Source organism: Aquarana catesbeiana, linkage group LG01, assembly GCF_042186555.1.
Source record: "Aquarana catesbeiana isolate 2022-GZ linkage group LG01, ASM4218655v1, whole genome shotgun sequence".
Lineage (NCBI taxonomy): Eukaryota > Metazoa > Chordata > Amphibia > Anura > Ranidae > Aquarana > Aquarana catesbeiana.
The window spans coordinates 6365145-6378408 of record NC_133324.1 but is presented as its reverse complement, the minus strand read 5'-3'; the positions used below and the strand labels follow the sequence as shown (position 1 = coordinate 6378408).

The following is a 13264-nucleotide window of genomic DNA, read 5'->3' as shown; positions in this document are numbered from 1 at the left end:
TGTTCTGCTCATCACCGAAATTCAGGCCAACCCCGAGATGTTGAAGAAAATCTGTTGAGAATTTTGATGTCTGTTACTGCAGATGTACGATATGTTGTGCAAAGTGAGAGCTGCGGAGGGGGAGATTAGTGCAGAGGTAAGAGAGTTGCGGGGGTGGTCTGAGATGTAGCTAGGGGTGCAGGAGCAGTGGCGGCCCCTTGCACTGTGGGCGAACAGGCGCCGCCCCCCCATCCATGTGCCTGGCCCCTATCAGGACACCGGACACATGGATTGGGGGTGGGCGGGGGTGGTACATTTTGAGGCACCTGATTAGAGCCCGAGGCTCTAATAGGCTTCAAAATAGGGTGGGATCAGAGCGCACTCTCTGCCCCAATTGTGTGACAATAGCAAATTAAGTTTCGCTATTTTCACACTAACCTTCCTCCCCGCCAATCAGGAGGCAGGACATCAGACCTGCTTCCTGATTCGCCAAAGCGCCAGGCCACCCTATTGGATGCATCGTGCTTAGGAAGAGGAGCGAGGAGACTCGTGCTGGAGCAGAGGTCACCGCCGCTCTGAGAGGTGCATCCCCTCCACCCCACTGCATGCGTGGATCACAGCTCTGGCACCCCCCTCGGGTGCCTGAACCGCAATCTGCTCATGGGGGTGCCTGAGCCGCAATCCGTGCGTGGGGGGGGGGATACAGCCAGAGCCGCAAACCCCACAAGTGGAGGGGGTCAGTGGGCACAGTGGCTGAATTTGATCTGCATAGGCGGCTGCATTTAATACGAACAAGTGGTTACCTTTGATGGGCACAAGTGGCTGCATTTGATGGGCACAAGTGGCTGCATTTGATGGGCAAGTGGCTGCATTTGATCAGCACAAGTGGCTGCATTTGATTGGCTCAAGTGGCTGTATATGATGGGCACAAGTGGCTAAATTTGATGGGCACAATAGATGCATTTGATGGGCACAAGTGGCTGCAATTGATGGGCAAGTGGCTGCATATGATGGGCACAAGTGCCTGCATTTGATGGGCACAATGGCTGCGTTTGATGGGCACAATGGTTGCATTTGATGGGCACAAGTGGCTGCATATAATGGGCACAAGTGGCTGCATTTGATGGGCACAAGTGGCTGCATTTGATGGGCACAATGGCTGCATTTGATGGGCACAGTGAGGCTGCAATTGATGGGGGTTCAGTGTTTTTTAGTTTGTTTGCGCCCCCAAAAAAATTTGGAGCACCAGCCACCACTGTGCAGGAGTAAAATGTGGAAGTTGGGGAGAGATAAACTGTGAATGGAACAGAATCACAAACTGTCACCACCTTAAGAAATGTAAAGATTTTATACGTTTTAATCATCTCATTTATATCATTTGTTTAATATGTTTTGTTGTTTATTTTGTGAATGAATCTCAAGAAAATCCCAAGTCATATTAGGATGCAAAAGTTACTTTATTGAGTATCAGGACATTGGATGGTATTTAGTTGGCGGCAACAGTCTGGTCCACCCAGGATCTGAGGGCGGTGACGCGGGCGTAGACTCCGGGAGAAGATGGAGAGCAGGAAGAGCTGCCAAAGGAGACAACACCGGCCAGGATCCAGACTCCGTTCCTCTGGCACACAAGGGGTCCACCAGAGTCACCCTGAAAAGAAGCAAAATGAAGAATTACAGAAGAGTTCTCAAGTAATCACTTGCCGACAAAACAACACGTATGCGCTACGACAAAGAGTGTGTACTTGATCACTCTTGCGCCGCATGTATGCATCCATGGACGTCTAAAGTTTCTGTTCTGAAAGTACACTTGCTGTGTGCTTACACAATGACTGGGCTTTCACAGAAAGTTCCTCTTCTCTAGTTATGATCGGGAGCTCCTGAGACTGGCTCATGATCAGGTGACTATTGTGACAGCCAATCACATTGGTCAAGTGGTTAGTAATTCCTTCCTGTCTCCGAAGGCATAAATGCCCAGTTCAAGGGATGCACGGCTAGGTGTCTATGGGGTTAATGTAGCCAAAACTATGGAGCCATGACATATTATTATCTACTTACAATAGGACATAACTTCTACCTGAGTGTGGATTCTATTCAGTATATAAAGAAATTGAACCAGTTTTTGGATCATGAGACCCAGAGCAATGTAGTCCCAATGTTATTCTTTTGATGTTAACATACATTTGAAAGAAAAGCCGTAATTTGTGAAATATTTTATTGGTTCTGGCAGAAAGCGAGGGGGAGATTTTATGAAGGGAGCCAGTGGATAGCAGTAGAATTTTTATGATCCTTTCCATCTCTATATAGACTAATACAATTGTTGGATACGCACTGTAAGATGGCCTGGTTGGATGACATCATTTCCAATTTTTGGACTTTTTATGGTCCACGTAAGGTCCTCTACACCATGATGGCACCATTCAACCACAAGGCCAAGCTTGGTGCCATCCTATATAAAGTATTCTTTGACAAAAGAAACTCAACGGGTCTCAGAAGAGAACTTGAACTCTGGAACAAATCATGAAACACATATATGAACTATTCATGGGTCCAAAAGAAATCCTCACCAGTTATTTTCAACAACAGTGATGTGCAGAAGTTAATTTACTATATGAAACAGAGCACAGGACCATTAATGGTGGAGCAAATCATTCAGTATTCACTAATTAGGTTTAATTTAATACCTAATCATATAATATACAAAGACAAGTGTGTCTTGCCTATAGGCAAGCATGGTGGTGGAAGTGTCATGGTCTGGGGCTGCATGAGTGCTGCAGGCACTGGGGGGCTACAGATCATTGAGGAAACCATGAATGCCAACATGTACTGTGACATACTGAAGCAGAGCATGATCTCCTCCCTTCAGAGACTGGGCCGATAATGACCCCAAACACACCTCCAAGACGACCACTGCCTTGCTAATGAAGCTGAGGGTAAAGGTGATGGACTGGCAAAGCATGTCTCCAGACCTAAACCCTATTGAGCATCTGTGGGACATCCTCAAACAGAAGGTGGAGGAGCGCAAGGTCTCTAACATCCACCAGCTCCGTGATGTCGTCATGGAGGAGGGGAAGAGGACTCCAGTGGTAACCTGTGAAGCTCTGGTGACCTCCATGCCCAAGAGGGTTAAGGCAGTGCTGGAAAATAATGGTGGCCAAACAAAATATTGACACTTTGGGCCCAATTTGGACATTTTCACTTAGGGGTGTACTCACCTTTGTTGCCAGCAGTTTAGTCATTAATGGCTGTGTGTTGAGTTATTTTGAAGGGACAGCAAATTTACACTGTTATACAAGCTGTACACTCACTACTTTACATTGTAACAAAGTGTCATTTCTTCACATGAAAAGATAGAATAAAATATTTAGAAAAATGTGAGGGGTGTACTCACTTTTGTGGGATACTGTATATGTATAATAATCTACGTATGATTGTTAGGCTACACAGACTGTTCTGCCTCATATAAAGCGACCCACTTTGAAATAGTTTGGACCCCTAGGCTATTGTTCTGTTCAATGAGATATCTACAGAGAGCTAACACTGGTCAATAGAAAGTCTGTAGATCATCGTACCATGCAGGAGGAGGCACCGGAGGCACCAGCGCAGATCATGGAGGCCTGGATTTTGGTTGAAAAGTATCTCTGGCAGTCAGCGTTGGCCAGAAGAGGAAGAGACACCTGCTGGAGTTTAGCTGGCTTGGCTTGTGCTAAGGGAGAAAGTAAGAAGATGGATTAACATAAAGGATGAACAGCAACTAACATATTTAAACTCTAGGCATCTCTATGTACAGCCCTCTGTAGAAGACCATATTATGGTCTTTTCGTTGTGATTGTTGTTCATACCAGACCGACAGCCAACCAAAGAAGACCATATTATGGCCATATCATTATCATGCCTGTCCATACCAGACTGACAGTCAACCAAAGAAGACCATATTGTGCCATTTCATTGCGATTCCTACCAATACCCAACTAAAACTGATATTTTGCTCCAATTCTCTTGGAAATGTCTGATGATTTTTCCAACTTATGAAACTTCTCTAAGTAATTTCTCTGTTAATTTTCCAAGAAATTTCAAATAAGAATGAATTCTACCAAAAAATCCTAGCATAATACCATGCTTAATGTCAACAGTTCATTGGAGCTTTCTAAGTAAACTTTAAAGATCTGGAGAGATAAAAAGTGGAATGGAGGCCAAAGGAAAGGTTATTATTATTATTATGTCAGTCTTCATAACTAGGCCCCAATGACAGAAAAGGAAACCTGGGAAAATAATTGAAAATGTATGATAATGAGTTGTACCACCGAGTGACCATCCAATGAAGAGCCATCAGCCCACCAGTACAGGGGGCCACCAAGGCAATTGCTGTCTGTGTTTTCTCTCGAGGGGAATTTATCATCTCTTTTGGTCTTGGTGGCCATTGGGACAGATAGCGATGGGGAATCCAAAATGTTAAGGTTGTCACTGGAACAGGAAGGGATTGTTCTTATTTTACAAATCATTCTTTAGTAAGAGGTAACAGGAAGTAAAGAATACACATTAATGAAAAAAAGGAGTCAATTAAAGTGTTACTAAAGTCAAGGGGCCACCAAGGCAATTGCTGTCTGTGTGTTCTCTGGGGAAATTAATTGTCTGTTTTGGTCTTGGTGGCCATTGGGACAGGTAGTGATGGGAAATCCAAAATGTTAAGGTTGTTACTGGAACGTGAAGAGAGCAGAATTGTTTAAGAGGAACACATGTCACAACTATCTAAGAAGGGATCGTCCTTACTTTACAAATGATTCTTCAGTAAGAGGTAACAGGAAGTAAGGAGGAAAACATCAAAAAGATGTTTTGCCTAAAAATACACTTTAATGGAAAAAAAGGAGTCAATTAAAGTGGAGATGAAAGACAAACAATGTTCTCAGCTCTACCCTTCCCTGTGAATGCCTAAAATACAACAATTAAAAAAAAAAAGAGTATTGTCTATAAAATGTTATGATAAATGTATAGGATGTTGGGGTAAAACAAGTTGAGTGGAAGTGTATGAAACAGGTGACTGTATTCCAAGGGGGATGCGAGCCTGCAATGTTCAAAGAAGGCCTGGGAGATCCACGCTGCACAGCACAGAGCCTTCACCGGGCTCACACTTTTTGATCATTAAAACTGTATTGCACCAAGGGTGCGCTTGGCACTTCTCTCCCCTCTCCTTTATCAATTAAAGTGACTCTAAAGTCAGAAGGTTTTTTTTAACTTAATGCATTCTATGCCCCAGTTGAAGTCCTTTGGGACGAAACGCATCCGACTTTGCTTTCTGCTTCCCACATTGCCCTTCTTTTTTACTCTGTGATCACAGATTTTATTCTTACCGATGTATGTTTGATTTTTATAATAAAAAACCCACTTTTTTGACCTACACTATATGGAGGCATTTTTTATTTTCATAACCTTCAGGACGAGAGTTTTCTTGCCATTCGGTCCAGCCTTCGATGCCTGAATTCCAGCCTTGGTGTTCCCTACATCTGAGTTTCGGTCTGGTGGTCACCTGTACAACCCTTGGAGTCGTGTTTGGAGGACGTGGGTTTCTTAGAGTTCTGTCGATCTGCCGATCTCAGCACCCTTGCCTTAATGACTCATTTTTGCTGACATTCGAGTCCACCTGTTCCGGTAAGAGTAGATATACCTCCCCTTTGGTTGAAGATGTACCATCCCTGATGCTCTACATGCCGGACAGTGCCAGTGTACTCCATCCCTGACTAGCCCCTATCTGCTGGTGGACTTACATCAGTGCTTTCCAGGACCTTTACATTTATTGGACTTTTCCATTCCTTTTTACATGTTATATGATTGATTTTTCACCACCCACTAATTATGTGCATACAGCCATTTTTTTCACTCTTTAGCGCTATATTATTTATCTTTCATTAAGACAAAAAAAACCTTCTGTGTGCAGTAGCCCCTCTCAGCCCCCTCAGCTACCATAATACTTACCTGAGTCCATCTCGATCCAGCGATGTTGCACAAGAGTCTCGGCTGCCCGGGACTCTCCCTCCTCATAGGCTGAGACAGCAGCGGAGCGCCACTGGCTCCCACTGCTGTCAATCAAGGTCAGTGAGCCAGTGAGTAGAGAGATGGGGCAGGGCCGAACCGTGGTTCTGTGTCTGAATGGCCACACGGAGCAACGGCTCGGCTAGGGTGCCCCCATTGCAAGCTGCTTGCTGTGGGGGGGCACTCGGCAGGAGGGAGGGGCCAAGAGCACCTGTGAGGGACCCGAGAAGAGGAGGATCCGGGCTGCTCTGTGCAAATGCACTGCATAAACCCTCCCTTCAGCTAATTTCTCCTATTTCTTTGTGTGTTTTTGAGCTTCTTTGAGCTTTTTCATGCTCTTTTGCTCTTTTTCATGCATTTTCGTGCATTTTTGGGCAAGTAGATGTTTTTTATGCTCGAAAGCTCCTGTCAAAAATGTTTGGTGGGGTTTTTTTTCTGCTTTTAAGGAGCCTATGCCTGTAAAACTTTTGAAAAAGCAATAGTGTGCATAGGCACATTGGCTAACAAGGATGGGAGTTTCCAGGCAGAAAAAAAATGAGAGCTCAAAAAAGCTCAAAAGCCCATAGGAGCCGCTTCTTTGAGCTGCAGTGTGCATGAGCCCTGATATTTCGTCTTTGATGCTTGTAACAATTTGCAGGCATCACTTACATAGGAACTACTGCCTCAGCTACCCGGTGCACAAAGAATGACCCTGATTCCAAAATAATTGTTGAGTCTCACCAACTAGAGCTTCAGGATGACCACAACAGGAGAGGAGGTCCAAAGCAGATGAGGTATGCCCTACAATCCTACATGATGATTTTTAGAACATACTTTATATGCCCAAGGCTTTAACTGATTAATACTTTGTATGTTTGAAGAACACCTAATCTTCTTACTGGCGGCATTGGTGTATCCCCATCCGGTGGTGACGCATCTTTCTCCTCCATTGAAGACTTGAGAGGAAGCAGCAAGACACACGGGAGACACGCGGACATCGAGGGTGGCAGGACTGGAAAGCTTGATCAGGGCGATGTCATTGACCTTGGTCTGGGTGCTGTACTGGGGGTGTCTGAAGAACTGAAAAAAGTTACAATAAGGATTCATGTTTTCATAGATTTTAATACGTCAGGGTCTACTACTACTGAACTTATCAGTATGTAGTTTGAGCCAGACCCTGGGGAGAAGAGAGAGGGGGGAGAATTCAACATTTCAGGGGTGTAAGAACCTCCTTGCTTAATAATCTCTTACTTTTTTGAGGAAAGGGTTGCTTACACCCCCCCGAAACGTTGGGTTCTTCCACCACCTCCTCCTCTCTCTTTTTTGACCAGGGTCTGGTTCAGCTATCCTTTCCATTACTCTATTCTGGGTACTGAATTCCTGTATGTATTTCTAAACATCAGCTGCTATATGATTTAGGTGGTGCTCATTGTACCTATATACATACAGTACATGGATTTTGGTAATCATGGTACATGGTGATCATATCCCCCCCCCAATGTATTTTATACATGTTGGGCATATCCCCCCTTATATCTTTATACATGGTGATCATATCCCCCCTTATGTCTTTATACATGGTGATCACATCCCCCCTTAATCTCTTCTTCTCAGGAGTGAATAGATTCAGTTCCTCTAATCTTTCCTCATAGCTGAGCTCCTCCATGCCTCTTATCAGTTTGGTTGCCCTTCTCTGCATTTTCTCCAGTTCCCCGATATCCTTTTTGAGAACTGGTGCCCCAAACCCGAACTGCGTATCCCAGATGAGATCTTACTAATGATTCACTAATAAAAAAACTTACTCTGCCGATGGACTTGACCTGGATGGGCTCAGCATTGGAGGACTGGTCGAATTCACCCAGGACCACACGGTGGGAAGTTCTGGATGAAAGACAAACATGGCAGGTCATTGGTAAATGGTTGGGTGCCATGATGACGATGGTTTTCAATCTCAACCTTATTCTCTCCATACATGGGGATATTTTACATATCTGGCAGTGAAAGGTCAATTCTTCACAGTAATTTAGTAAAGGGTACAAGACTATGTTACCCTTGCTATATACATCGCTCTACTTTCTACAAATCCTACCTTCCACATCTGGAAATAAAGAGAGTTAACAGTTAATTGTAAATTATATAAAAGGAACTATATAGTTTCCGGTCTATAAACCAGAGGCTCTGGGTGGACAGTTGGATAAATGGTTCTCTATTTAGGATGTTCCCAGTTTATAAAGCAGAGGCTCTGGATGGACAGTTGGATAAATGGTTCTATATTTAATATGTATCCGGTCTACAAACCAGAGGCTCTGGGCGGACAGATTACCAGTAAAGTATTACAGTGAATAAAGACTTTGTGGTAGAATATTATCATTTAAGACTCACGTCCGGGTTCATTCCCACAAGATCCACAGCCCAAAATATAAGACGATTATTCCTGAATCTACAACTCCCAGTGGACAACGCAGGCAATAGGGCAGTTTTTTCACTAGACGCAGCTAAGGCCTTCGACAGTGTCGAGTGGCCTTACCTGTGGAAAACGCTGCAGAACATGGGATTGGGAGACACCTTTATTAGATGGATACAACTTTTATACTCCGCGCCCACTGCCAGGATTCGAATTAATGGGGAACTCTCGGAACCCTTTCCCTTATTTAGAGGTACCAGGCAGGGGTGCCCATTGTCACCCCTGCTGTTTGCCTTGGCCTTAGAACCCCTGGCAGCGAAAATTAGAGGGGACGATAGAATAGTAGGATTCCAAAGAGGTATGAATAAAGACATAGTGTCCATGTATGCAGATGATACCCTGCTATATTTAGGGGACACAAAAGATACACTACAAACAGTCATGTCTCTCATTAAGGAATTTGGGGAACTATCAGGCTTCTCCATTAACTGGGATAAGTCAGTGTTGATGCCGCTCGACCCTTTGAATACTCCACTTCCCCCAGGTGCAGAGATGATACAACAAGTCAACTCATTCCGCTACCTGGGGATTCAGGTGACCCCTAGCCCAGCTACTTATATTGACCAGAACCTAACACCTTTACTGGCTAAGTTCCGGGAAAGGAGCAGAGCCTGGTGTAGACTGCCCTTGTCTGTTGTTGGTAGAATTAATCTAATTAAAATGGTCTGGGCACCGCAATTGCTATATATTTTTAATAATTCCCCGGTATGGATACCCAAAAAATGGTTTGACAGAATAGAGTCCCAATTCAGAGAACTTATATGGAGGAAAAAAATAGCGAGGATAAAACTAGCAACGTTACAGTATGGCAAAGAGGAGGGGGGACTTGCAGTCCCTCATCCCAGAATGTATTATTTAGCCTCCCAATTACAACAATTGGGAGGATGGGGCTTGCTGGATCTGAAAGACCCGATCCGTAGACTTATAATACTAGAAGACAGCAACTACTCAGCGTTGGCAAACTTGGAGGCGGGATTCTCGCATTTGAACCCGGAAACTCCTACGATCAAACTGTTGATCCTACTTTGGTCTTATGTCAAGAAACTAATAGGCATCACGGGCTTTTTGTCCAGCACGCCTCTCTGGCGAAACAGACAACTGAAGGAAATACAAAAACTAAAAGGCTTCAAGAGCTGGGAGGAAGCAGGCATCAAATATATCTCACAAGTATACCAAGATAACACTCTTAAATCATTTCAGCAAATTCAAATAGAGTTTGAGATCCCCAATAACAATTTTTATAAATATCTCCAACTGCGTCATGCCTTACAAACCCAGAATAGAACTGTCAGAACCCAGCAAATAGATCATCCAATTATACAGGATGTCTTTATGGAACAAGTTAAAAAAGGCATGATATCCAGATGCTATAACACTCTTATAGCACGAATACAAGATCCCTCTAGCCTACCATGCAGACAGCGATGGGAGGAGGATATAGGAGAGATAGATGGAGATAGTTGGAATACATGCCTTATGAATGCCCCCCTGGTATCAATATCTGCATCCCAGAAACTCTCACACCTCTACTTGATACATAGAGCGTACAGAACCCCCCTCCAACTTTATAAATGGGGAATCAGGGAATCACCCTTGTGCCCAAAATGTGAACGTGACTGTGGGGACCTGCTCCACATGACATGGAAGTGCCCCAAGCTATTCAGATATTGGAAGGAAGTACTGGACACGATTTCAGAAGTATTTATGATACCTCTTGAGAGAACTCCAATGATCTGTTTACTCGGAGGAATAGACGAGGAGCTGATACCTCCACTAACACGTATAGCGCTTATTCGTTTATTATACGCAGCGAGAAGATTGATTGCCCAGTGGTGGATCACCCCACGGGTCCCCACCAGGAGGCAATGGATAGACAGCGTAAATAGACTCCTAATAAGAGAAAAAGTTACCTACCAACATAGGAAGGCCCCACAAAAGTTCCTTTCAATATGGCAGGCATGGCTGGACGCTCCTGGTTTAGCCCCACACCAATTAATTAAGGATAGGCTACTCTTGGGTTGATGTAGACTCGATTATTGTATGGAAACTGTACATATGCAGGGCAGCGGGGATTATTTAAAGGGGCACCCCCTGTGAGACATATGGCAATATATGCGAATATGATACTGTATGGCAAGGTTTTGCTCTGTTTTGTTTCTATCGTTCCTTCTTTTTCTCTTCTCTTTTCTCTTTCTTCTCTTCTTGCTCCTTTATTTTACTTTCTTTTTCTCTGATGTATATCACATTGATCTAAACATAACGGATTTAAAACATGACTGACGGAATTACAATGCAATAGAGTTGTTTCCAATGCTACTGGTAATTGAACGACATGTTTTCTATTCTTTATACTGTAAGATGAGTAGAGCTCACTAGAGATTCCAATATATAAGGGTAACATTAGTATAGATGATACTTGCTTAAATTGTACTTCATTGAGACTTATACTCCTTATGAACTACAATACATGTTAGATCTAATATTGTTAAAAGATAATGATATAATAGGTTTATTTTTTCCTGTTAGAATGCAATCGGAACCGTCTTATAATAATTTCTGGTAGCTGATAAATGCCTCCATAATACACTTTGTGAGATCTTTGTGATATGTATACGCCATGTACTTTTACCTGTACGCTATATGTATGCGTTTTTTTTTATGTACAATAAAAACCTTTCTGATAAAAAAAAAAAAAAAGACTCACGTGACTCCGCAGTGGGCAGCAGTGACAACCCAGAGACTGTTGATGATGGAGCCGCCACAGTAGTGGAATCCAGTGCTATCCTATAGAAGAAGAGTCATAAGGCCATTGCTTTATATACAGAACATTTCACCTACCCCATGAAGATTCTTAGCCCCACATTGGAAAATTGAACATAGCTATGGTCACAGAGGCGGACCACCTAAGCTTAGTGCCAGGAAGCTTTACAAAGTTGCCTAAAACTCCCAAAATTCATTAAAGGACAAAGCCAGATGTAAGATGACAGGCAGATATATAATATTACCACATTATTTAAAGCTGACCTCCAGGCAGATATAAAATACTCAAATTAATGCAGTGCTGTATTTATTAATTAATCATTAAATGCATTTTTTTAGAAGCTCCTGAATGTGACCTCATATCAGCTTATAACAGTCTTCCTAGAAGAGGTCAATCATGTGTAATAGAAGAGTCTAAATATTTATCTTTCCTGGAAAAAATACTGGTCCATTTTCCCTTCAATCCTTCTCATTGGGCTTCTCCTGGAGAAGAGGACCATCCATTCTGGACTCTGACATTCCCTTCAGCTTCAGATCACATGAATAATTGTCTAGGCAGTCAGACATGCTGCTAACACTGGAAGAAACCTAAAGCAGCACCTTCAGCCCTCCTATTGTTATTATTTATCCATGCCAGCAACACTGTAGACGTTTCTTTTATTGGAATATTGGTCCATTTTAGAGAGGTTCTGCCCTTGGGGAAAGAAAGAGGGGGGGGGGGAGCTTCTTCACATACCCTCCCCCTCTGATGTTTGACTGGCATCTACAGGTACCTTCTCCAGTCACCTACTGATCAGCTACTAGGTGCTTCTAAGTGCCAATTTCTGCTCCTTGATGTTCTTTAGTGGGACACATCTTCTCACCTACTCTTTGCTTTTCCAAAGGGGTTGTCACCTACCTCTGCCTTCTTCCACTTTGCTTTTCTAAAAGGGCTGCGTTACGTTAAATGTTTCCATTTAGAATTGAAAATGAAAACATTCAGTCAGTGAAAATTTTAATTTTTTTGTCCATAGGAAGTCCTAGAGTTGAGGGACGGGGGAGGGGCATGTGTTTTTACACAATGGGTGGCATTCTGAGCTTACCCTAGAAATAACATTAAACCCAGAAATGGTACAATTTAAACAACAAGATTAAAAATGTGGTAAGAAACGATCGTACCTGAAGAGACACCTGCCATGGCCAAGAACCAGAGACAGCGTTTTCACCGTTTACAACCCTGGCATAGCCGGAGATAAGAGGCCTGATGGCGGGAACACCGCATCCTGAGAAAAATACATTCTTATTATAACTGCCAGTAATACATTGTTACACACCACCATATAATATAACACAACGTCTGTTTGGTCATTAAGTCTCTTATTATTGTCTTTGTCTAAATTGATCATTAAAAAGGCGGATTTTCATTTTTTTTTTTTTTTTTTTTTTTCAAAAAATAATAAAATAATCAGAGCCAGGCTATCCCAACCATATATTTTTCAATAGTTTGTTTCATTGTCTTATCCATAGTGGATGTGATCAATAAAATGGAGATTGCCAAAAGTCTTCCATATAATCAGATTAATGTACTACGTTATAAATGCTCTATGAGTGTATGTGTCTAGAATATTTCATTGGTATAGTATGTGTTATATATATATATATATATATACATACACAGTATATTACAATGTACTACAAACATGTATGTATACTCACCAAAGGCTCCGCTGAGCAGGACCAGGCAGGACAGGAGGACCCACAGTGTTGCCATCTTCTGCTTTTCTTGGATATGAGGACGATTGTAAGGTCTGTTCAGCTTATATACGCTCAGTCAGCCAATCAGGGGAGAGCTCAAGGCTTGTTATTAGGACAATTTTAGCCCTCCTTATCAGGAAACCTTTGCCAAATCCCGATATCCCGCCAACGTGGGCTGGAGGAAAAGATAGGAAGAAACAGGTGTTACAGGAGAACGTCACTTATCAAGACTCTCGCTGAGTGATGGATTCTATAATTATTCCATGTATCAGAGTACGTCATTTACTCCATATTACCTAAAGAGTGGATTTTATTTATGATGAG

At 42.9% G+C, this 13264-nt stretch overlaps 1 protein-coding gene across 1 annotated transcript; it reads right to left on the bottom strand.

Moving 5' to 3' along the window:
• Positions 1–1465: 1465 nt before the first annotated feature.
• LOC141129893 (chymotrypsinogen A-like) lies at positions 1466–13036 on the bottom strand. The gene is made up of 8 exons (XM_073617934.1): positions 12902–13036; positions 12365–12468; positions 11151–11230; positions 9505–9507; positions 7785–7863; positions 6882–7062; positions 3549–3682; positions 1466–1627 (listed from the first exon to the last, which is right to left on the bottom strand). The coding sequence occupies exons 1-8, from the start codon at positions 12954–12956 to the stop codon at positions 1466–1468; spliced, it is 798 nt and encodes a 265-aa protein (XP_073474035.1). The 5' UTR covers positions 12957–13036.
• Positions 13037–13264: the final 228 nt, after the last annotated feature.

Excerpts from the sequence above, each read along its gene's own strand:
- LOC141129893 (XM_073617934.1), bottom strand. The coding sequence starts at position 12,956 with ATGGCAACACTGTGGGTCCTCCTGTCCTGCCTGGTCCTGCTCAGCGGA. Across the intron at positions 12,469-12,901 it reads CCTGCTCAGCGGAGCCTTTG|GATGCGGTGTTCCCGCCATC; the intron begins GTGAGTATACAT and ends TATTTTTCTCAG. Across the intron at positions 11,231-12,364 it reads CATGGCAGGTGTCTCTTCAG|GATAGCACTGGATTCCACTA; the intron begins GTACGATCGTTT and ends CTTCTTCTATAG.